The 21,722-nt window shown below is 55.5% G+C and overlaps 1 protein-coding gene across 3 annotated transcripts in view; it reads left to right on the top strand.

Annotated features, from left to right (window-relative positions):
- The window catches only part of LOC131216359 (PDZ and LIM domain protein Zasp-like), a 38,746-nt gene extending 22,905 nt beyond the window's left edge, over nt 1-15,841 (top strand). Inside the window, exons 5-17 of one of the 3 annotated variants that reach the window (XM_058210827.1) lie at nt 731-882; nt 944-1,115; nt 1,177-1,310; nt 1,384-1,475; nt 2,752-3,115; nt 3,824-4,021; nt 4,891-4,981; nt 5,581-6,036; nt 8,345-8,624; nt 9,296-13,151; nt 14,386-14,569; nt 14,638-14,877; nt 14,945-15,841. In XM_058210827.1, the coding sequence (XP_058066810.1) occupies nt 731-882; nt 944-1,115; nt 1,177-1,310; nt 1,384-1,475; nt 2,752-3,115; nt 3,824-4,021; nt 4,891-4,981; nt 5,581-6,036; nt 8,345-8,624; nt 9,296-13,151; nt 14,386-14,569; nt 14,638-14,877; nt 14,945-15,022 (6,297 nt within the window). In that variant the 3' untranslated portion in view covers nt 15,023-15,841. Of the gene's footprint in view, nt 1-730; nt 883-943; nt 1,116-1,176; nt 1,311-1,383; nt 1,476-1,917; nt 2,135-2,751; nt 3,116-3,823; nt 4,022-4,890; nt 4,982-5,580; nt 6,037-8,344; nt 8,625-9,295; nt 13,152-14,385; nt 14,570-14,637; nt 14,878-14,944 lie in introns of all 3 variants that reach the window. The other 2 variants (XM_058210829.1, XM_058210828.1) reach the window with 2 other exon arrangements.
- The last annotated feature ends 5,881 nt before the right edge of the window (nt 15,842-21,722 follow it).

Raw genomic sequence — 21,722 nt, 5'->3', positions numbered from 1 at the left:
TTTCGGCCAAAGATGGAACCCAACTTTCCAAAAGCTTCAAAGTAAAAGGGATCCAAAAGCTTCATGATCACCATCATCGGCATATACTGCCAATAATGAACAATCTATCGATCAATCTTTTATTTACACAACTCTCCTATGATCGGCTCCAAAAGCAGAGCAGATCAATGACGTTATGCAGTTCCTGTGCCCATTTATCTCAATTATCCAATAAAGCGAAGACCCTCGGAGACACCACACAAATATAGCCTTTAAAGGAATCAAAACGATTTAGCGATCAAATCGGAGCGCAATTCGCGGCGAAGATCCTTCAACGCCCTGCTAATTGCTTCATTAACGAGGCGCTGATCGCCACATTCCTCGCGAGACACTTCAGTCCTTACCGAAGCGCGTGTTGGTTAATTATGGCGCTCGGCATGACATTGCCAGCTCAGCTGCTGGGTCCTTGGATCGCAACAAAGAAGCGCTCGCGTCATGAATCCCGCGCTGTCTGAAGTGCCTTCCGATTGCGGTTTCGAGAGGGCTGAGCTTATGGCTCGATGCCATCGAAAGCGGAAACCTGCTTACTGCGGGAATCGGATCACTCGAGCGCCCGCGAGAATGGTAAACCACGGTAAACGACGCCACGGTTGACATTGAGCGGGACACAACAGGGTTGGGTTGAACTATTTTGAGGACGACATGAACGGGGGCTGTCACTGACACTGATTTCAACTCTCCGCACTCCTAGGTTAACGGTGGCAGCGTGACCGATCAGGCCGGTCTGATGGCCGGCGATGCACTGATCAAGGTCAACGGAACGGAAGTCTTCAACATGCGCCACAAGGAGGCGCAGGATGTGATCGTGGCCGCCGGCAACTCGTTCGAGCTGACTGTGTCCAGGTAAGTCACTCACCAGTCGCTGCAGCAGCAGTCCCCTAATCGTGATTTTCGGCTCTTGCAGAGGTGGAGCCACCTGGAAACCCTCGGTGACGCCGACCGGATCGCTGCCGTCACCGTCGCCATCGCTGCCGGGCAACATCACCCCGGTAACTAGGACCTCGTTGGCCGCAACGCCCCAGGAGATGAAGCCCATCGGCAGTGGCCACAATAATGCCGCCAAACCGTTCGCAGCCGTAAGCTTCTTCGTCCAGGAAGTCCACAGCCCTCACTCACTGGGTTCCTCACTTTCCGCAGGTTAATGGAAACGACGGACAGATTAAGAGCATCGTCAACAACCAATACAACACGCCGGTGGGCATGTACAGTGACGAGACGATCGCGGAAACGCTCTCCTCGCAGGCGGAAGTCCTCGCCGGCGGTGTCCTCGGGTAAGTGTGACTCGCAGTGGTCTGGTATCGTCATGTCTACAATGAGCTCTTCTCTCTCTCTCTGTGATTTTAGTGTGAACTTTAAGAAAAACGAACGCGTCTACTCACCGGCCAACTCCGAGGTGTACAAGCTGCTGCACGAGCAGGGTGACGATCCCGAGCCAGGTAACGACTTCTCCAACCCCACCCGGGACCCGGGATACTCTGATACCGTACGGTGACGGACACGATGCTGGACACAGTACAGGGAGCGGGATCTGATTCGTAGTAGCCCTCACAGCGCCGCACCCATTCCAGACACCAGACACCCCAAAGACATCCCCATTGGCAGACGTCTACGAATTTGCGTGTGGTTTGCTTGACTAACGTGTGCCACTAACTCTAACCCCCAATTTGGCTAATTAAGACCCGCTCGAGACGCTGTAGATCGAATGTCGACCTGGACCTGACCGTGTCTTTTGAGCTCTCCGTCTGTCTGTCTGACTGTCTTGGACGCCACCCGTGCACTAACAACGAGTACTGACCAATTCTTGACCTAACCCTCTTGAGTCACTAACCACAGAACAGAATACATCACATCCACTCGATCACTTTCGTCAAACTTCAGCAGCCCAACAACAGCAGCAGCCGCCGGCGCAAGCATTACACCAACACCAGCAACACCAGCAGCAACAGCAACAGCCACAGCAACAGCAACTCGTTGGCAACACCAACACGCCAGTTACACGCCACGTGACCGCTCCCGTCGACCGTCCGGTCGCTCCGTCCAGCAACGGACTTCCGCCGGGCCAGAACATTTGTGCTTCCTGCGAGCGCTTGATCGTGTAAGTTGGCCGGTTCCCACACATCTCTCGCTCTCTCTCTCTCTTTCTCTCTCTGTCTGTCTCTCTACTTCATCCCAATGACCCCGGATCCGGGTCGTGTGTGAACGGAACGAGAGTGTTTGAGAAATGGTTCGTCTGGGCGAATGAGATCGTGAGCGGGGTGGGTTGCCGTCGGAGTGGGGAGTCCACGTGGTTCAGTTCAGGATCAGAACACACATGCACACGCACACGCACACACGCAGTCTGCGATTCGGGTTCCGCGTTGGTTCAGGAGTTCAGCAGCACCCTCTCCCTTGGAGGTTTGTCTAATTGTTGTCTCTCCTTCTCTCTCTCTTGCTCGCTCGATCGCCCGCCATCATTTCGTCCTGTCGTCGTCCTGTGTAACTGCCCACTACTGTCCTGTCGTGTGTTCCCCGTGCTGTACATACGCCGACGACGACGAACTCCAACTAATCCAACAATGCCTCGCCGGACTTGACGCTCTGGACACACTTCCTGGACTTCCTTTCGGCCCTTCGGACACTACTCTGTCTCTGTGTCTTGTCGTTCTTGCTGTAATGGGGGGGAGGATCACGCGCGATCACGGGCGCGTGGGGCGGGGGCTCACCTGAAAGTAGATAGTGTTTATTCCAACAATTTCCATTACTCGGTCAACAAACTCGAATCAGCGTCGTCGCATTTCTACGCCACGCAGAGCCACGCGATCGGTGGGTACGCGACGGCTGGCCGGCTCCCCGTCGGCCCACTGACCGGTCAGCGTCCGCGGGGTCCTTCACCCCTGCCGCGGTCACCGATGATGCCACAGGGAACCGTCGGAGCTCCACCGCAACTGCCGGCCTTCCAACAGCAGCAACCGCAGCAGCCAGCCAAGCCACCGGCACCAGCTCCAGCTCACGCCGCTCCGGCACCCGCCGGCTCGGCGTTCCGGCCTGCCCCGAACTCGGCACCCCGGGCCGGCATCCCACCGAGGGTTCACAACGAGTAAGGACACACTCCGCTCACAGGAGAGCTCACAAGGGGCCTCCAGAAAAACGCGAGCTCCACGACGACACGACGGTTGACTTTGGTTGCGATTTCCAACTCCTTTCCGCTAACCGTTCCCGGAGTTTTGCATGAGTTTCTATTGTTTTTGTTTTCTGGTTCCGTTTTGGGATGCTCGTTGCTCGATCTTCTCGAGGACGACGATCGACAACGACGAGTCGACGGGTGGGGGGACTCTCCGGCGGATCCGCCGCGGGATGCGAAAGGCTCACGGGTCTGTGTGCGAGTGTGTGTGCGCGTGATCTCGATGAATGTGAATGTGTTGATCGACCGATCGAGTCGGATCGTGCCTTACTTTTCATCGCATCCCCACCATTTCCTCTTTTCATCGTTTCGTTTCGATTCAGCATGGACCTTCATTCGCATTAATGGTTTACTGTTTTTTTTTTCTATTGTTTTTTTCTCTTTCTGTTTCCATTCCTGGGATCACTTCGACTTTCGACGTCGCCGTTTGCTGTGTGTTTGTTTTTTTTTTCGTTGTTGTTGTTTCTTTTTACTTTTTACCGTTGTACACCGTGGTGTGTTGGTTTGTTGTTACTCTTTGTCCACACTTTGTCTCACGTCACTCGCCCAACACACGCAACCATCCGCAACAACAACAACGCCCCTTTTTTTTGGGGGGGTTAACAATAAACATCCGCCACACAGTGGCGTGTTCGTGCGCATCAAGGACAAGAACCTGCACGCCGACTGCTTCAAGTGTGCCACCTGCGGCACGTCCCTGAAGAACCAGGGCTACTTCAATCTGAACGACAAGCTGTACTGCGACATCCACGCGCGCCTGGCGGCCCTCAACAGCCCGCCGCCCGGCACCAACGGCATGGTTCCGTTCACTGTCACGAAACCGTACGTATCGAGAGAGGGGGGCTCGCCAACCAGTCCGGGACCTAAAACTGCGCACTTTCTCTCTTTCTTTCCCTCTTTCACTATTGCTTTTATTCTATTTTCCGCTCCGTTTCGCACTTTCTTTTCGTTTGTCTATTGTTCTTCTTTCGTTTTCTTTCTTTGTACAATTTTCCACACTTTCTCACGTCTTTCTGTGTTGGTGTGCTGTTTTGTTACTTTCTCCTTTTCTTTACCCTCCTTTTCTTCCTTCTTCCTTCGGCTTATCCTTTACCACGGTTTCCGGTGATCCCCCGCGCGGGACGTACCCATAAAGCTGTGTACACTAGCATTCCAAGCAAAACCGTTCTAGAGGCCAACTAGCGGGGCTCTGGTAGGCGGCAAGTTGCCTCCACCCGTTAGGTTAGTTTAAGCCACACACGTTAGCGATGTAAAGGAACCCAGAACCCCCCCAAAGAAGTAGCTTTAATGAAAACCCGAATCCCGTTTGACCTGAGCTGATAGCTGGTAGTGAATGAGAAGAATTCGAGCAGACAAGGAGTGGTGCTTGCAGGCAGGAACCGCTTGAACAGATTTCGAACTTGAAGTAAGTGTCGTTGTCTCTCGTTTTTTTTGGTGTCGTCCCGTTCTGTCATCACTCAGGAATCACGAGTTTCATGTAGAGAGCGTCTTCGATTGGCCAATTGTGAAAAGGTTCTATCAAAATACCGTCATTACCGCGTACCGCGCATATCCTTCCATTCCCTTAAAGCCCATTTTCCGTTCACTCCGATCGCGTAAGTCAGCTGTGAAGAAGAAGCAAGTCCACCGGCCCCCCGAACCTAATGGTTTCCCCCCTTTCTCTTCTCTCTCACCGACCTGCGGCGACACAGGGGCCACAAAACGGGCGTCCAGGCGATCTCGGCCGCGCTCAACGCACACGCCAACCTGAACGGCCGCTCGCAGTCACCGTACGGTGCTAATGTAAGTAAACTCTGGCGTGTTGTTTCGTGTTTTCGGTTCAGGACCTCCTTTTTTTTGCCCACCGCGAGTGGCACACTTTGATCGACACTCGATTGGCTGATCGCGATCGACGATCGGTTGCTCGTCGTGGCGATTTAAATTTAGTCGTCGCGACTCAATTTTCGTCAGCGCTTTTCCCCGAGGCCCACCCCACTAATGGGTGGCCTCCCTTTGTTTTCCTGGTCCACACGGCCGACTGACGTCGGTTCTGGTGGCGCCATAAGCCCCCAAAATTTGAACCCATCAGTGTCGATCAGTGTCACACCGATAAGTGTCGTTTGGTGCTGTTGTTGTGCTTTCCTTGTGTTTGTGTTTTTGTTTAACGTTTTTCTTTTCCTTCCCAACTAACCCTCTGCATGCGTGCGTGTGCGTGTTCGTGGGCTTGCACAACCCGCTTATGCAATGCGCTGCTGGGCCGCTGCTCCGATGACGTTCGACTGACTGACATGCGCCGTGGGTCGCGGGGGTTTTCGCGACACTTTTCGCGGTTTCGCACACAAACACCCGCACATGAACGGCGGAACCGCAAAACACAATGCCGCTGTCGTCGCCGCGCGCAGGGCACCGTCAGTCAATCGCCGTCCCACTCGCGATCAAGTAGCACCACGTCCTCGAGCGGCTACTGCAACTCGAGCTCCCTATCGCCGGTCCCTTCGACCAAGGTGTCCCCGTTGCATTCGCGGACCAGCAGCGAGAACGAGCTGATCGATCGGAACCCACCGCCACCGTCGCCTCCGCTCCTGCTTCCACCGCCACCACCACCGCTCCCGTTTGCCAGCCAACCGTCGGCCAGCATGGAGGACGCGTCCGATAGTGCGCTGCCGTTGCCACCGCCACCGGAAGAGGGGGCGACACTGGTGTTCGGGGCCAACGGGTTGGCCACGCCGGCCGCGGCCGAACCGCCGGCTCCGGAGGGGGCCACGGTGACGGACAACGACTACGGTTTCTACTACCAAACGATGGGTGGCCACGTCATCCGCAGCGTGTTCCCGCCGGGCAAGAGCTCCAACTACAAGGTAAGTGCGGGTCCAAAGGACCCCGAACCAGGACCTCCGCAAGCAGCAACAGCAGCAGGAGGTAATCCGGAAGTCCCGGCAATCCGGATCCGGGCTTCGCCCACTAACGGCGCATGGTTTTGTGTGCTGTACTAACGCAAGTGAAGTGTCCTGAGCCGAGTGCAGTGACTGACCCCTGGTGCCGGGGGGGCCCGCTTTTACATAAGATCGACGGTGCTCAACGGTGACAATGTTGTCGTCGTTGCACCGAGCGAGGGCCTCGCCTCGCACGGGAAGAAACTTGAGGGAGACCCGCGGTGATGGCCGTGGTGACGCGCGGCGGAAACGCGTTGAAATATTTAGGATACCGTGGTGTGGCCCGAATTCTTCTCTGCCCCCCAAACGCGCATGGGAGGACATAAAAATATAATCGTTCTTTTTTTTCGTTCGAGTGCCGACGGCGTGAGACGGCCGACCCGAAGGGATTCCGGTCGGACGGGGGTAGTTGGCTCACGACGACAGTGGTCGTCGTCGTCGCTGACTGCGTCACGTGGTGTGGTGTACCGCGCACACAACACTCGATCCTTTGGGGCTCGGGATACCCGGGATCATCATCCCGTGGTTGTGGGCACGTGGATAACCGGACACGTGACTGTGGTCACGCGCTCGCGGAGCTGAAATCGAGACGTTTCTCTGGTTCGAAACGTTCACGCTAATTATAGATACCGGGGGCTTTGGTTGCCCGCGCTATTTTCAAGATGGCTCTGCTGCTCGAAACTGCTCGAATTTGGGCGTGTTTTGGTTATGGTCGACCTTGACGAAGCCGATCTGTGCCGGAGACCACCAACAACCGACGAACCGATGGCAACGTTCGATGTTGCTTTGTTTTCGTGCCCCTTTTGGGCTAGCTTTTGGATATCTTATGAATCCACAATTTGCCCAAAATATACATTAAATAAGGACCTTTATTGGGGGTAAAATCGGGTTCATTCGGGTTCCAATCGTAAACAATCTCCACTGGATCTCCAATCTCCAATCTCCACACAGAAAACTGCATCACTGGTCATTGTTTGGCATTCATGTAACAGTTTTATTTTGGGTCCTACTGATCCTTTTAGGATTCTGTTTTTATGAAGACTGCTTCAAAATGGAATAACAAATAGGAAAATAGGACTGTTGGAAAACAAAACTTCCGACACAGACCTGCCCGAATGCAGAATGGAGTTTTAGTCTCATGAAGTGCAATCAAAAAGCACTATTGGGTTATTGGTTTTTTTTTAAATTTCCAAATTAAATTACTGGATCTTTATAATTTCTTATCTTCCCTTATTAGCTCTTATCTCTTATCTTATTATTATTTTGACTTATCTTATCATATTTTGTCAATTCCGTTAGTTCCGAGCGATGCTGCCAGATCATAAAGTTTTTGTGGCCTGCAATTGAAGATATGGACTTAAAAGAAATGTGATTTCAGCAAGACGGGGAAACGATTCACAAAACACGAGCAGTTTTCGATTTATTGCGCGATCAGAACATTAATTAGCTTATAATTTCGCCATTTTTGTTATATCAATTGGCCACCAAGATCGTGCGATTTGACACCGTTGGACTTTTGTCTGCTGGGGCTACGCCAAAGCTCTTAAACAGTAACAATTTATGTGTTTAAGCTCTTTGGAATGTTTGAAAAATAACATTCGCCAAATGATGGAGAAGGTACGTCCCGAAATGTTGAAAAAGTAATCAAAAATTATCCCGAGGAGGGCATCTGAACGATGTTGTGTTACTTTATGATAAAACCATTTCGAAAAATTTCATTCAAAACTTAATTTTTCATTTGTGGCTTTAAAGTTCTTTTCTGAAATTAGACACTACAACTGTAGAATGGTCCACTCACCCAAATTGCCCTAAAAGAACAGATAACCCATTAGCCTTAACATAAGGTAAGAGTCTTCGCATCGAGGTTATTGTGGTTATTGTTGTTGTTGTTATGCATCTGTTTACACGTTTTACACTCAAGTTAGTCCAATGCCAGGATGCAGCGTAGACGGGGATGATCTACGGACACGATCATTCGGAAGGTTATTTCCGTTCAGATTATGCGAGGTCTTCGCTGCGTAGCATGTTAATAGCAGATAATGTTCGCTGCATGTCAACGGCCACGACGAAGGGCTTGACGCATTCCACCCAGATCGCGAGATTCGCATTCAGTTCAGTTCAGTTCAGGTCCGCCGAGGACCGACCGAGATGGCGCCGACCTAACACCATTCTGTTTGCTTTCTGTCTCCCTCTCTCTCTCTCTCTTTCTCTCTCTTTGTCTCGTCCACCGCAGGTGAACCAGAACAACATTACGCCGAAACCGTTCGGTGCCCCACTTCCGGTGAGCCCGTTGGCGCAGGTCCAACCACCGGCATCGTACCCGCCGGTGGCCGGCAGCGTCCCGACCCCGTTCTCGGCCGCCCTCACCGGCCAGACGCCGGCCCCGGCCCCGGCCCCGATGGTCGCCCCGGCCCCGGCTCCGGTTGTGGCCCAAGCCCCGGCCCCGGCCCCGGCCCAGGCCCCAGCGCCGGCAGTCGCTCCTTTCGCTCCGGCGACCGTGCCAGCTCCACAAGGTTGTTACTAAATGTTCCTGTTCCCGTTTGTTTTTTTTTTCGTTCCGTTTCCGGTTTGTTTGTGTTCCCTCCCCCCCGAGTACCCCGAGATTTGATAGGTTCCCAACCCCCCCCCACATTGACCACTTTCTGTTCACCATTTTTCGATCATTCATATTTTGTCGCCGAAAAAAAACAAACTCGAAACCCCACTGTCATTCCGCCCGTCGCCCGTTTGACGTCACCAGGCCAGCATGCTCATCATCGACACCAACACCATCATCCCCATCATCATCAGCAGCCGTCAGCGGTTGCGAAGAGACCGATCTTTAACTTCCGAGGTACGCCCAGGAGTCCCTGGAGCAACGGGGCACTGTGACCCCGCTTGACTCGCCTCACCTCGCCCTGTTGCCTGCGTGTGTTCCCCTGTGCCACTAACCCCACCTTCCTTTCCGGCTGCTAACCTGCTGACCTCACTCGTGAGTCTTGGCGTGTCCGTGTCTGTGTCTCTCCGTCGCCTTGCGCTCATCGCTTCGCTTTGGTTTCTCTCTCTCTTTCTCTCTCTCCGTTTCTCTGTCCCTTCGCTCTCTCTCTCGCTCTCTTGTGGCGTCTCTCGCTTGACGTGTGTGCTTCTCGCTGGCTTTCTCATTAAACACTAACGCTCGACGGTTGACGTGGCGTGGCGTCGCCAGATGGCGCTGATGAGCCTCCGGAGAATGATCCTACGGCGGCGGAGGAAGAAGCGGCCGGTGAATCGCCGGTACCGTTGTTTGCGTGGCCACCGAAACCATCCGTTCCGGATGCGATCCCGACGGCGACACCGATCTACGTGGCGCCGCCCGAAACGCAACGCGTCATCATCAAGCCGCTGACGGTGGTGCCGCCGCCGCCCCGGGCGAAAGAACCGTCGGATGGAGCGCCGCCACCTGACGAACGGCCAAACCCCCCACAGGGCCAGAGTAAGTCAGCGCCGGAGCTGAGCGCAAGGGCGCAAGAGGACGAAGAGGATCTCTCGTCCGACTCGTTCGGCATGACCGCGACGACGGCGGCCACGTCGGCCTCGTCCGAGGAGTACCGGATGTATCAGACGCAGACGTCGCAGCCGATCGTGACGTACTACGACACGCCGCAGTACGAGGTCCTCGAGCGGCCCTTCTCCGGGTCCGGGCCGCGCAGCAGCGCCCAGGCAAGTACCGGCGCCATGTCCGACGCGTCCTACACGCACTTTGTGTTCCGCGATCCGCCCCCCGAGGAGGAGGAGGAGGAGGAGCAGGAGCAGGAGGAAGAGGAGGAGGGACCCCCGCTGGGGCCGCTGACCGACGCGAGCTGCTGCCAGCAGCCACCGGCGCCGTCGGCGGCGCCCGAGAAGCGCGTCGAGTTCGTCGACTACAGCCGCGAGCTGCAGCGCTACCTGCGGGCGGAGCAGGAAGCTCGCGAAGCGGCCGCCGCCGCCGCCGAAGCAGCCGCCCGGCCCCGGGAGGAGCCGAAGGAGGAGCTCCCGCACTACGAGCTCCCGTTCATCCGGCCCACCGAACCGCCGCAGCTGCCCCGCTCGGCCATCCCGAACCCGACGCCCAAGCAGTGGCAGTCGGCGCTGGTGCAGGCCCTTTGCGTCGCGCCCCGCGAACCGATCCACCTGACGGCGGCCGAAATCGAGGAGGCGAACTTTATGCGCTCCCGCAACGAAGCGTACCGACGGGAGCAGGAGGACACGAAGCGCCGCCAGCTGGAGGCACTCCGGCGCCAGGTGGACGCGCTCGAGCGCCGCCTCGGCCAGCAACAGCCGCCGGCGGCGGCTGAACCGACGCCGCCGCCGCCGCCAGGGCCGCCGCTCGAGGTGCCGCGCACCGGCTCGGTCATGGCGCAGGTGCTGGCCGGGGCGGCCCAGTCGACCGTCCGGTCGGAGCGCTTCCCGGCCCGCTACGTGCCGCCGCCGGTGCCACTGCCGGCCGCCACCCAGCCCTACTTCCCTCCTCCCCACTCGATGGAACCGATCCGCGTGGAGCGGATCTCCTCCGGCCAGGCCCCATCCCCGTTCGTCGAGGCGCTAAAGACCGCCCCTTACACCCCGTTTCAGGCGTTCGGTCGCGAGATCCCGTCACAGCTCGAGGACCTGCCCGCCGTGCCGCCCGAGGCCGTGGCCGCCGGGCGGCTCTCGATGATGGAGGCGCTGGCCACGGCACCCGACCGCCCGTACACCCCGTTCTCGGAGGTGCGCTTCGATCACCGCACCAACTCGGACGTGTACCGGACGATGGTGACCGAGCAGCCGTCGGTGCCGCTCGACCCCGACCGCCAGTGTTCGGCGTTCGCGAACGTCGGCGGCAACCGCACCCCGAAACCGTTCGTCCCGATCCGAGTGCCCGAGATCCGCGAACCGGAACCGCCGGTGGTGCGCATCCGCGACCAGGAGGTGGAGGTGGAGGCGGAGGCAGAGGAGCCGGCGCCGCCGCCGCCGCAAGCACCACCTTCGTCGGAGAAGAGCAGCTCGCCGCCGGACGCTCCGACGGCCGAAAGTTCGCGCCGCTCGTCGAAGGGTGACGTGGTGGCCGCGGCGGCCGTGGCGAGCGGCCCCGCGCCTCCATACCCGAAACGGGACGGGGGCCACCTGGCGGCGGACCTGGGGGCGATGCCCCACTACTCGCTGGCGCCGCGCCGCGAGACGGCCTCGCCGCTCAACAAACCGGCCGAGATCCCGCCGTACCAGCGGAAGTGGTTCAACCTGCCGACCCAGAACCCGCCGCACACGCCCGAGCCGGAGGAGCTCCGCTCCAACGTGCCGCTCGCCTTTGTAAATACTCACTCTAACGCGCACCTAACCAAACCCATCGCCAAACAGCCGCCGCCGCAGCCGACTGTAAATAAGCCGCCGACGCCCGGGGGCCACCGGGCGGCCGGCCCCTACACGACCATCCAGAACCGCGCCATCCCGGTCGCGCAGCCGCCGACCGGGCCGGGCGGCCAGGTGGAGCTGGACGCCGAGCTGGCCCAGTACACCAGTGCTCACGCGCGTCTCCAACACAAAGGTGTCATCGACCGCGGCCAGTCCTTCACGCCGTCGCTCATCCTCACGAAGCACGCGACCAGCATCCCGTACTACCAGCACCAGCTCGGCTTCGAGGAGTACTTCGCGGAGGTGAAGCAGTTCGACGGCCACACGACGCCCCAGCCGAGCCGCACCCGATCGCCGGCGTTCGGGCCGCCACCGAACCCGCTCAAGCCGCACGTGCCGCCGTCGCGCGAAGGCATCCCGGTCGAGTCGGGGCTCTACCTGTCGATGGGCAAACTGCACGGCGTGCCGTGGTACGCCCATCGGGACCACGTTCCGGCCGACATCCAGCAGAAGATGCAGCATCAGCTGGCGGCCGAGGCAACGCAGCGCTTCAGCCGCAGCGCCGCCCAGCAGCAGCAGCAGCAGCAGCCGCCGCCGCCCCAGGTAACTATGCAACACGCCGAGCAGCAGGCGGCGGCCAGCGGCCAACCAAGCGCCCAGCAGGTAGGCAATGCGCTGATCCAGAAGCGCACGCGCTTCGTAGAAGAGGACGCTGAGTCCGGTAGCCGTAGTCAGTCGATAGCTCGAGGACAGACCACCGCAGACCCTGCCGCCGACAGCTCACGGTATTCTTCCAAAATCAAGGAAGACGAGGCGCCCCAGCGGGGCTTCGTGGCCCAGCAGACGCGTCGCTTCTCGGGCCACGATGAGGCATCGCTTGGCACCGCGGCACCAGCGCCGCCTTCGGAGCAGGAGCTGAGAGCCGCCGAGCAGCAGCAGCAGATTCAGGCGCTGATCGAGCAGCAGGAGCGCGCCGAGGAGGAAGCGCAACGGCAGGCGGCGGAAGCGGCCGCCGCAGCCCCACGGCCACCGATCCGGCACGTCGAGCCACCGATCCCGAAACCGGCACCACCACCTTCGGCCTTCCCGTCGACGCGGCTCTTCGACGAGGAGCAGTACGTGGATCATTTCCCGACCAAGAGCGCCCGCAAGGTGAGCGTCCTGCTGTCTGCGGGGCGCCCCTCCCCGGGAAGCGGCCGTGCCGGTGACTGTCCCAGTCCGTCGTCGTTCAAGGCACAGTTCAACGAGTTCATCATCGGTGCCGCTCCGATGCCGGCGATGCCGGCGGTACGCGAAGAGGATGACGGGCGCCCGCAGGACATGCGCACCGACACGCAGAAGCTCATCCAATCGTGGCCACCGCAACTTCCGCCTATTACCAGCGCCGCCACTAACACGAACGGTGCGCCGTCCAGTGCCGCTGCCGCCGCCGGTCCCGATGGACGGGCACCGACGGTGGCGGCCGGTAACGGTAGTGCCACGTCAAGCAAACCGTCGAGCCGCAGTAACAGCAACGCCTTCCTAGAGTTCCTCAATCGACCCTCTTTCACCCCCAATTCTGATCGCCGCCACTCCGGTGCAGGTTCGAACGCGTTCAACAAGGGACGGGCGGCGTGCTCCACGTCGGCCCCGAACCGTGGACGGGGCGTGCTGAACAAGGCGGTCGGCCCGGGCGGACGAGTCCCGCTCTGCGGGTGCTGCAGCCAGCAGATCAGGTGCGCCCGTTGCCACTTCTTGTTTCGTGTGTGTTTGTTTCGTGGCCTTTCTTTTCGCTTGCCCTCGCTGTCTTCGTCTGAGGTCCCTGGAGGTCTGAGGATCTGAGGTTACCCTCCCGTGAACACCGGAAAACGGAAACCTGGTGGATGGACACAGCAAAACTATCAATTAGATGTAGGTTCAGGGTTTTTGGGGATAAGTTCCCGTCTGATTTCACAATGTCACAAGAAGACATAGCCGGATCTTCAACTCCTTTACGCAGACCTTTTTCCTGCTCACAGATCTCGAAAGAAAACACGTTTGCTGACGTCAGACCCCTGTTGAGAGCTAATCCTAGGCATGCCTTAGCAGGGTATATCGACATAGAACAGTTGAAGTTACTTTGCTGTGTCCATCGCTGGGCTGACTTGCCTGCTGCTTGTTTTCGCTGCTTGACGTGTGCTGCTTTTTTTTCATTGTTTTCGGTCACTAACCCCCATCCCCCTTCACTCGGCTCGCAGTGGCCAAGATCGAAGAGGTAGACGCCGCCACGGTGCTGCTGGACAGCTCGGTAAGCAAGCTGGCCTGTATGAACGGGAATGCCGACTACCGCAAGCAAGCATCGAACGTGCTGCGTGACATGCTCGAAGCGAGACTGCGTCGCTCGTCGGACGCGACGGTGCGGGCCAAGAACAAGGAGAACCTCCCGGGCAACGGAGCCTCCCTTCAGTCGGCGCAGGTCACCGGGAAACTAGAGCCCCCGAAGGCACCGATAGCACTCAACGGTCCCGTGGCGAAGTTAGTCCCGGTGGCTGCTACCGGGGATCTGACGCTCTACCCGAGCAGTGTCACGCCTGCCGCACCCGCCGCACTGGGTAAGGTGGTTCTGCGCGCCAAGAACGGCAACAGTCAGGCGGACGGCACCCAGACGGTGGTGAATGGGCGCAAGGTAGGTACGGAGCTAACCTCGCATGCCCGCGATCGCCGATCGTACGTTGAGCGCAATAACAATCTGCTGCTGCCGAGCGGCACTAAGCAGTCCCGGGAGGAACCCCAGGAGCCACAGGATACCACCGAGGGTGGCCCTGCGCTGGCTGCCCTGCTCAAGGACAAGGTACCGATCTGCAACCAGTGCAATCACCGGATCGTCACGTAAGTAGTCGGTTTGGGTGTGGTGTGGAAGGGGGGGAGGCGTGCGCATCGAGAGTGGCTTGGTCCAGCGACTAATGGCGGGTGTGTCCTTCCGGGTTGTAGAGGTCCGTTCATCACCGCGCTCGGACGCATCTGGTGCCCGGACCACTTCATTTGCCACAACGCCAACTGCAAGCGCCCGCTGGCCGACATCGGGTTCGTCGAGGAGAAGGGTGACCTGTACTGCGAGTACTGCTTCGAGGAGTTCCTGGCCCCGCTGTGCTCCAAGTGCAACGGCAGAGTTAAGGTACGTTGTTTGAGAGGGAGCCCTAGTGAGCAGTGCGATGTAACTGGAACGGGCTTTTCCATTGACAGGGCGACTGCCTGAACGCCATCGGCAAGCAGTTCCACCCGGAGTGCTTCAAGTGCACGTACTGCGGCAAGCAGTTCGGCAACAGCCCGTTCTTCCTGGAGGAGGGCGAGCCGTACTGCGAGAAGGACTGGAACGACCTGTTCACCACCAAGTGCTTCGCCTGCGGCTTCCCGGTCGAAGCCGGCGACAAGTGGGTGGAGGCCCTCAACAACAACTACCACAGCCAGTGCTTCAACTGCACCGTAAGTGATCGGCCCGGAGCCCCGCTCGACTCACACCTCTCACGTGGCTTACGACCTTACTTTTCAGAGCTGCAAAAAGAACCTCGAGGGACAGAGCTTCTTCGCGAAGGGCGGACGCCCGTTCTGCAAAAACCACGCTCGCTAAACGGGGTCACCACACACCGGCACCCTTACCCTCACATTTAAAGTGCGTCATTTAATTCGAACGAAACCAAAAACAAGCAAAACTAATCGACAAAAACCGAGAGAGCGCGCAGAATTTTCGGTACAATCCCCAAAAAGTGGCCCGTTCGAGCAGAACTGCTCGAATGCACGAGCTAGAAAGAGGAACACTTGCGTACAACATCGCAACAACCGTGCAAGTGGCTTCGGTGGCATGTGGTGAAATATTTCAAGCGACCGTTTTCGATCAAGGAAAGCCGAGAGCGAGAGAGCGAGAGAGAGAAAGAGAGAGAGAGATGGTTGAAAGATTGTAGAATACATGAATGAATAGCACGAAGGTATGAGAGAGAGAGAGAGAGAGAGCGAAAGATAGGGGTTGATTTTTAACGAAAAGTTACACAAAACAAGAGATGATACATTACTAAGAGCATCGCAAATTTATGCTAGATTCATAGAGAGCTTTCACGCAGCTGGTGAGACGTTCGTAGGTACGATAGTGACGGCTTGCGGCCGTCACACAGCATTCGCAACCGGCGCACCGGCGGAACCGGCGAACTAGGCGATCCGTTAACGCTTCCGTACCGTGTCCGAATGTGTCGATGTTTAACGTTCTTTTCTTCCTTGTACACAGCGCAGCCTCTTACTCTCTTACGCCTTACTTTTACTACCCGAAACTACCGACAGAAGAAGCATCGCAAGCATCGCTACTTTATTTTTCTCTTTGTGTGTGATACAAATATAATTTTATTTATTTATGGCAAATGTTGCTGGTAATCATAATAAAGAAAAACGTTGTAAATTACCAGTGCTTTCAATTATTCCGAATCCGAAACTTCGGTGGTGAAGATGCAAATCAAACGATTCTCTCCTTTTGCGGTGCATTGGAAGTGAATGCTGGGTTATTTGTATGATTCATTGGACTAATAATATATGAACTTCATAGTGGAGTATTACTACATCATTCAACAATATTGTAAAGGAGTACAGTGAGCTGTGTTGCTTCATAATTGCAGTTCTCCTAAATCACAACTTGAATGAAAATCACTGGGCGTCTCCATCACAAAAAACCAGCTCAATTGGCCCACGCGCGTTGTCATAATAAAGTAGCTAGAACTTTGGTGTTGAGCATCGCCCCTGGTCCACATTCACATAAATTTTGCTACCCTTCAAGGAGTCACGTGCACCGAACGGGAGCTTTCAGAAAGCTTCGCCTCGCCTTCGTCTTCTATCACCATCAAACCAAAGCAAATGACCGAAAGCTTTCAGCAACGACTCCATATTTTGCCAAAGCATTATTCACGACAGAGTTTGACACACGACACATTAAAAAAAGACCGAAAAAAGGCGTCGTGCGTGAAGATGAATGAGATAGACATTGATAGAGGAGACCCGTGTCCACCGAAACGCGCTTCTCACGGAACTCACACTCGGATCCTTAGACAGCAGGAAAGCGACCAGCAGGAAGGGCAACCTAAACACACTCCGAAAAGCGTAAGAATGGCACTGGGAACCGTTGTAGAACAACAACATAAACAATGCCACCTTGAGGGCGCTGAGCGAACGGGAGAGAGAGAAAGTCCTGGATGTCCTTTTCCGGCGGAGTTCCGAGCCGAGTTTTCCGAGCAGCTGACACTCGCTGGCCTCGCTCGGGCCGTGCTCGGGGCCGCCAGTAGTCGGTGAGCATCTGTCGGAACTGGATGTCTTCCTAAGGGCCTCCCCATCTGTCGCGCACCGTGAAGCGATGGTTTTAGTTTTTTATTTCGGTTCTGTGTTTTCCCTTTCCGGAAGCGCTGCTCGGTGCAAAAAAGGTGCCTTTCCCAATTGTGCAAACCAAAAAAGGGAAGACAGTGGCAAGAGAGGTTTTAACTTTCTGTTTGCCGACGATACGGCGGCGAGTGTCTGTCAGTGCGTGCCGTGTGCGTCTCAAATTCCGGACACGTGTTTCAGGATTCTCTGCTTCGAATGGCAGCCCTGTTCCAGGGGGACGAAACGTGGACTCTTCATGCGCCATTAGATGCAGACTAGCCGACTCGCTGGGCTGGGACAAAGAAAACGCCTAATCGCCTGGAGGGGCACAGACATTCCGGTTCCATTCCGGTCGGTCGTCTGTGTACGTGCGTGTGTGTTGTGAGCGGGTTCTACACACGCCCTGGCTGGCTAAAGGATGCCGACAGGATAACACCCCATAGCCAAAGGATGCCACCCAGCAGCGGGAGGTGGAGGAGAATGACTTTTCCTTTCGCTGAACCCAGTGCCCTGTGCCCTACGCAAGGCGGTTCTGCAAACAACACGTCCCCCCCAAAGCCAGGATGCTGCAGACGACCACCGAGAAAGCTTCGCTGTTTGCCAATTCTTCCACGTGAGTACCCGCGCCGAGGACGGCGAAACGTGACCCCTCACTTGGGGTGTGGAGCCCGCGAGTGGCCGTGAGTGCCCGATCAGGACCGTTCGGGAGGACGACGACGGCGACGATGGATTACATAATTACGCTCGAGTGAGCGCCGATCGTCACCAGTCGCAATCCACGATGCTTAAAGAGAGAAAGAGTGAGAGAGAGTTGAGGATGAAAAGAGATAGAGAATGGATGCACTGTTCGGGGCGAGCTGAAAATTATTATCAAAAACAAAACACAAGCATAATGGCAGCAGCACAACTAAATGTCCTTTTCATTCCGAATGCGTGCCACAGGCCCCTGTGTCAGTGCACAGTGCTGTGTTTGTGTATCTGTATGAGCAATAAGTGTGCAACTGTGTGCATGGTGTATTCAAGGGTGTGATTAGTGAGTGTTAGTGCGGAAGGGGCTTTGATGGAAAATTTAAAGTGCGAACGAGTAGCAGGCCTTGGTCGGCGCGTGGCGTGTGGCGAATGTGAAAATCATCGCGCACGTGATTAGTAGCCCTGTGCATAGGTGTTTGTGTTTGTGCATGTAGTGCGAAAAGCAAAAGTGAGAGAGTAAGACGGCAGCATGCCTTAACGCAGTGTGCTGTGCTTGGCAGGCAGCCGTCTAGTCGTGCAATTTATGAGTGAGTTTCGGCTTTCGCCCGTGATGTCCTTTGTGACTTCCAGAAGAAAACGACGGCGGGTTCACTAATTAGACGGATTTTACTCGGTGGTCGTCATGCTCCGGTCGAAGGATTGCAAATAGCCAATGGAACGGAAGGTTAGTAACCATTTTTCAACCGCTTAGCATCCTTTTCAATGTAACGAGTCCACCCAGCGCCCAGTCCAGGGCAGGTTCTGTGGTGTGTTCTTTTCGATTCCGTTTTATGTTCACCCCGGAGAGTCCGGTTCTGCGAAAATGACGCTCTCTTACATACACAGCCCCATTCGGGCCGTGGTGGTGCAGTAGGGCAAGCAAATCAGGTCAATGACACGCTGGGGAACCAATCAAGGGTTGACGCGGCGCGCACCACGCTACGAGGTCAGCCGAGGGATGCTGCAGCGGTCGTTACGCTGGTTGCATCTCGTGCATCCCGGCCAGGGAACCGTTGCAAAACTGCACCGACCGGGACCGACTGGAACTGGAAAATCCAATTTAAACCCAAATCCTTGCTTCACGCTCGCGCGTAGCACATGATGGTCGGAACCGTGACAGGACCGCGTAGAGTACACGAAACGTGGCTGCCACCCGTGGTGCGAGCTGTAGTCGCGTGCACAAACAACTCTGCGCTACGCTCTCGGGATGGCTCCGGTCCGGTGCACGTGTTCCTGCGCTGACCATGGTGGCCCAGTGGACCTAACTACTCCTTTTCTCGCTCTCCCTCTCACTCACAGGGTGGCGCATATTAGCGCCCACTAATGGGAGACGCTTCTTGCGGTGTCGAAGGACTCTTCTGACCGCGGAAAGCATCCTTAGCAAAAGGGGACAGTGCACGGACAGTAGCAGCGCGCGAAGCACTTCCATTTTCTTGCTCACCAAAGTGCAATGAATCATTGTACAAGCCGTTTCACCGGGATGACGGCGAGAAACGGGACAAGCAGGAAGTCCCTTTGTGTGGGATGAAAGGACGCCACCCCCCGCCGTGCCCCTAGCACGGTTTTGCTTCATCCCTTTACACTGCCACTTTGCTGCGCATTTAGCTGCGCTGAAGGACTGGAGGGCTGTTTCGACGTGCTGTTTGTTTTTTCTCGCACACTGCCACCGACACCGGAACGCCGCTGATGTTATCGCCGACGCGCGCGCTGGATGAAGGGCCACCTGCTTACGGCCCAGCGCTCCCGGGTTATGCCTTACGGTTGCTGCCGTGGGCGTTCAAGGGGCTTCCGGAGCGCTACCTCTTCAGTCCCTAATCCCGGCATATTTGATTAGGCGATTGTTTACCGCTTCACGGCTGGCGCTGGCTTGCAAGCGATGAAGGTTAACCTGGCAAAGTTAAATTGCGCCTTTGCACTGGCACGGGCTACGGGCCAGATAGGGATAGCGCTCATTGGAAAATGCTTACAATGGGCACACCTTGCTTTTGGCCATTATAATTGTGTGGACTTCCACATCGAATTCCACATCTTTTTTCGTTAGAACTGGGAACAACATTAATTTCGAGTTCGTTGCAACATTTAAATGTGCGGTTGAAATTCCGTAAAAAGTAACGCGAGTCAATAGTGCAACCGGGATTGCATACCTTGAGGCGCATTTGGTTGGGAGTTTCGAAATGTGGTTAAATGCACATTGCATGCTTTCAGGCGTTATTTCGGTGAAAATTCGACGAAACTACGCAGCTGGAAAAGAGTGAATCGTTTTGTTTAAATTTTCCCAAAATGAACAATCTGGCGAGATATGGTGAATGATGTAATCATTTGATTTAATGCAATCATTGGTCGTGCAGAAACGAAATTAAGCAATCCACGAATTACAACGGAACAAGCTTTCGTTCTAATAATTTTTTTATATGAAACTTGTTGGGCGTTTGTCGTGCGAAAATGTTTCTAGAAGTTTTTATTAGATGCTCAGAAGATATTTTCATTTTAGCATTTGAAGTATGCTGCTGAACAATCGACTGGCGAGATAATGCGCGACGCCGGTCCGAAAACGCAAATTCGGATGGCTCGCAGCGTTCGCCGTTCGCGGAAAAAAGTGGAAAATTAAATCTTCAAAACAAACAATGACCAAACCGATTGCATCGCACCACACATATCCATCCCCATCTGCTGCATCGTTGCAGCTGAACCGAACCAGCGAACCGAAAGCGATTTGTAAGTGATGTTAATCCGGTGCTCCCTCGGACACACAGCGCCAACGAAACCCTTCGTTCAAGGCGGTGCTACGCGTGGGGAGCATAAATCCACGGCCCAGCAGGACCCGTGCACCGGGCACAATCTGCAGGATGTGGATGAAACTCCCGACGGAATAGCCCGACACCGACACCGAGCGGTAGTGACTGTCGGCCACATTTCCATCTGGTAGCGGGTGTGCGTATGCGGTTTGCATCCTGCTGTGATGGCTCATGGCAGTCTGTAGGTTTCGTTTCCGGCCTGCGTATGGATTGCAAATACGGCCGTCCGTACTGGACTGGGCCGGATTCTAGGAAAGGCTGCAGCTAATTTCATTTCGACAGACGATGCTTACAATGTTCGCCGAAGGTCGCTTGTTTGCAGTTCGTTTACAGGCATTACCGAGGGCGTCGTTTGGGGAGCTGCTAGCCGGTAGCCGAGATGTGGGGACGAAACAAGCCCGGAATGTGCATCTCAGATGCCGATTTGTGAGGGCACACGCGTGGCTTCTGCTACACATTAGCTCCATCTATTGATGTGGAATGAGATCGAGTGTGTCAATTGAAATTACTGATGGATGATAGTATCGTCAGTACGCTGATACGATCCTTGTGATCTAAGGACATTCATCAGACCGTCTGAAAAAGTCTCAGGCAAAATTATTATTTACCAACTGTTTACTTTTCCTATTACAATGATCCCACGTTACTCTGCTCGATCGTTGAATTCAAAAGCTTACAAATGTTTTCAGTCCGTTTTGATGTTACTGTACACGAAGAATTTAACCTAAATCTGTATTTTGGTTTATATGGAGCCACAATACCTTTTGGGGAAAGATTGATTAAAAGCGTATTTAAAAACTCATTGTAAAAATTGATGGCAACTAAACAGGTTCACAGGCTCAATTGAACGAAAAGCCTTACGAGGTCGTACTCTCACTTTAGCTGTCGTGTAACACTATAAAACAGATAATGATTTCCATTTCAATTAAAAATACTGGCCCTACTGGCAACCAGAACACTCACAGTGACTGTTTAAACCCCCTCATAAGATATACTCCGATTGTTAACGACTACAGAACGACAGAAGCGGAACGCTGGCAGAAGAGTTGTAAAGTGTAAGGCCTCCGCTTTTATGTCCCCTGACAAATGAGCTCAGCTTCCCCAGACGGTCGGAAAAAGTTGGGGAAAGTTTGCCCACAAAACTCCAGCTCGCTGGTAGAGAAAATCCCAGCCCGGCTGCTATGGGACCACAGGGAAAGCCACCCAGCAATAACAAATCTTGGCCCTCCGTTTGGAAATTGTTGCACTCAACCACACCACCGGGCTCATTTGTTCGGTAACCCGGCAGCGTAGCTCCCGACGCCCCTGTCTAGCTAGCAGGGCAGGCATTCCATTAAATTTATCTACAATCGGCTTACGGCTTCATTGGGACGCGCCGAAAATCCACCTCGAAACGAGGCCAGCAATCCTTTC

The sequence above is a fragment of the Anopheles bellator genome, chromosome 1, assembly GCF_943735745.2.
Source record: "Anopheles bellator chromosome 1, idAnoBellAS_SP24_06.2, whole genome shotgun sequence".
NCBI classification, from domain to species: domain Eukaryota; kingdom Metazoa; phylum Arthropoda; class Insecta; order Diptera; family Culicidae; genus Anopheles; species Anopheles bellator.
This window is presented reverse-complemented; position numbering and strand designations above follow the sequence as displayed.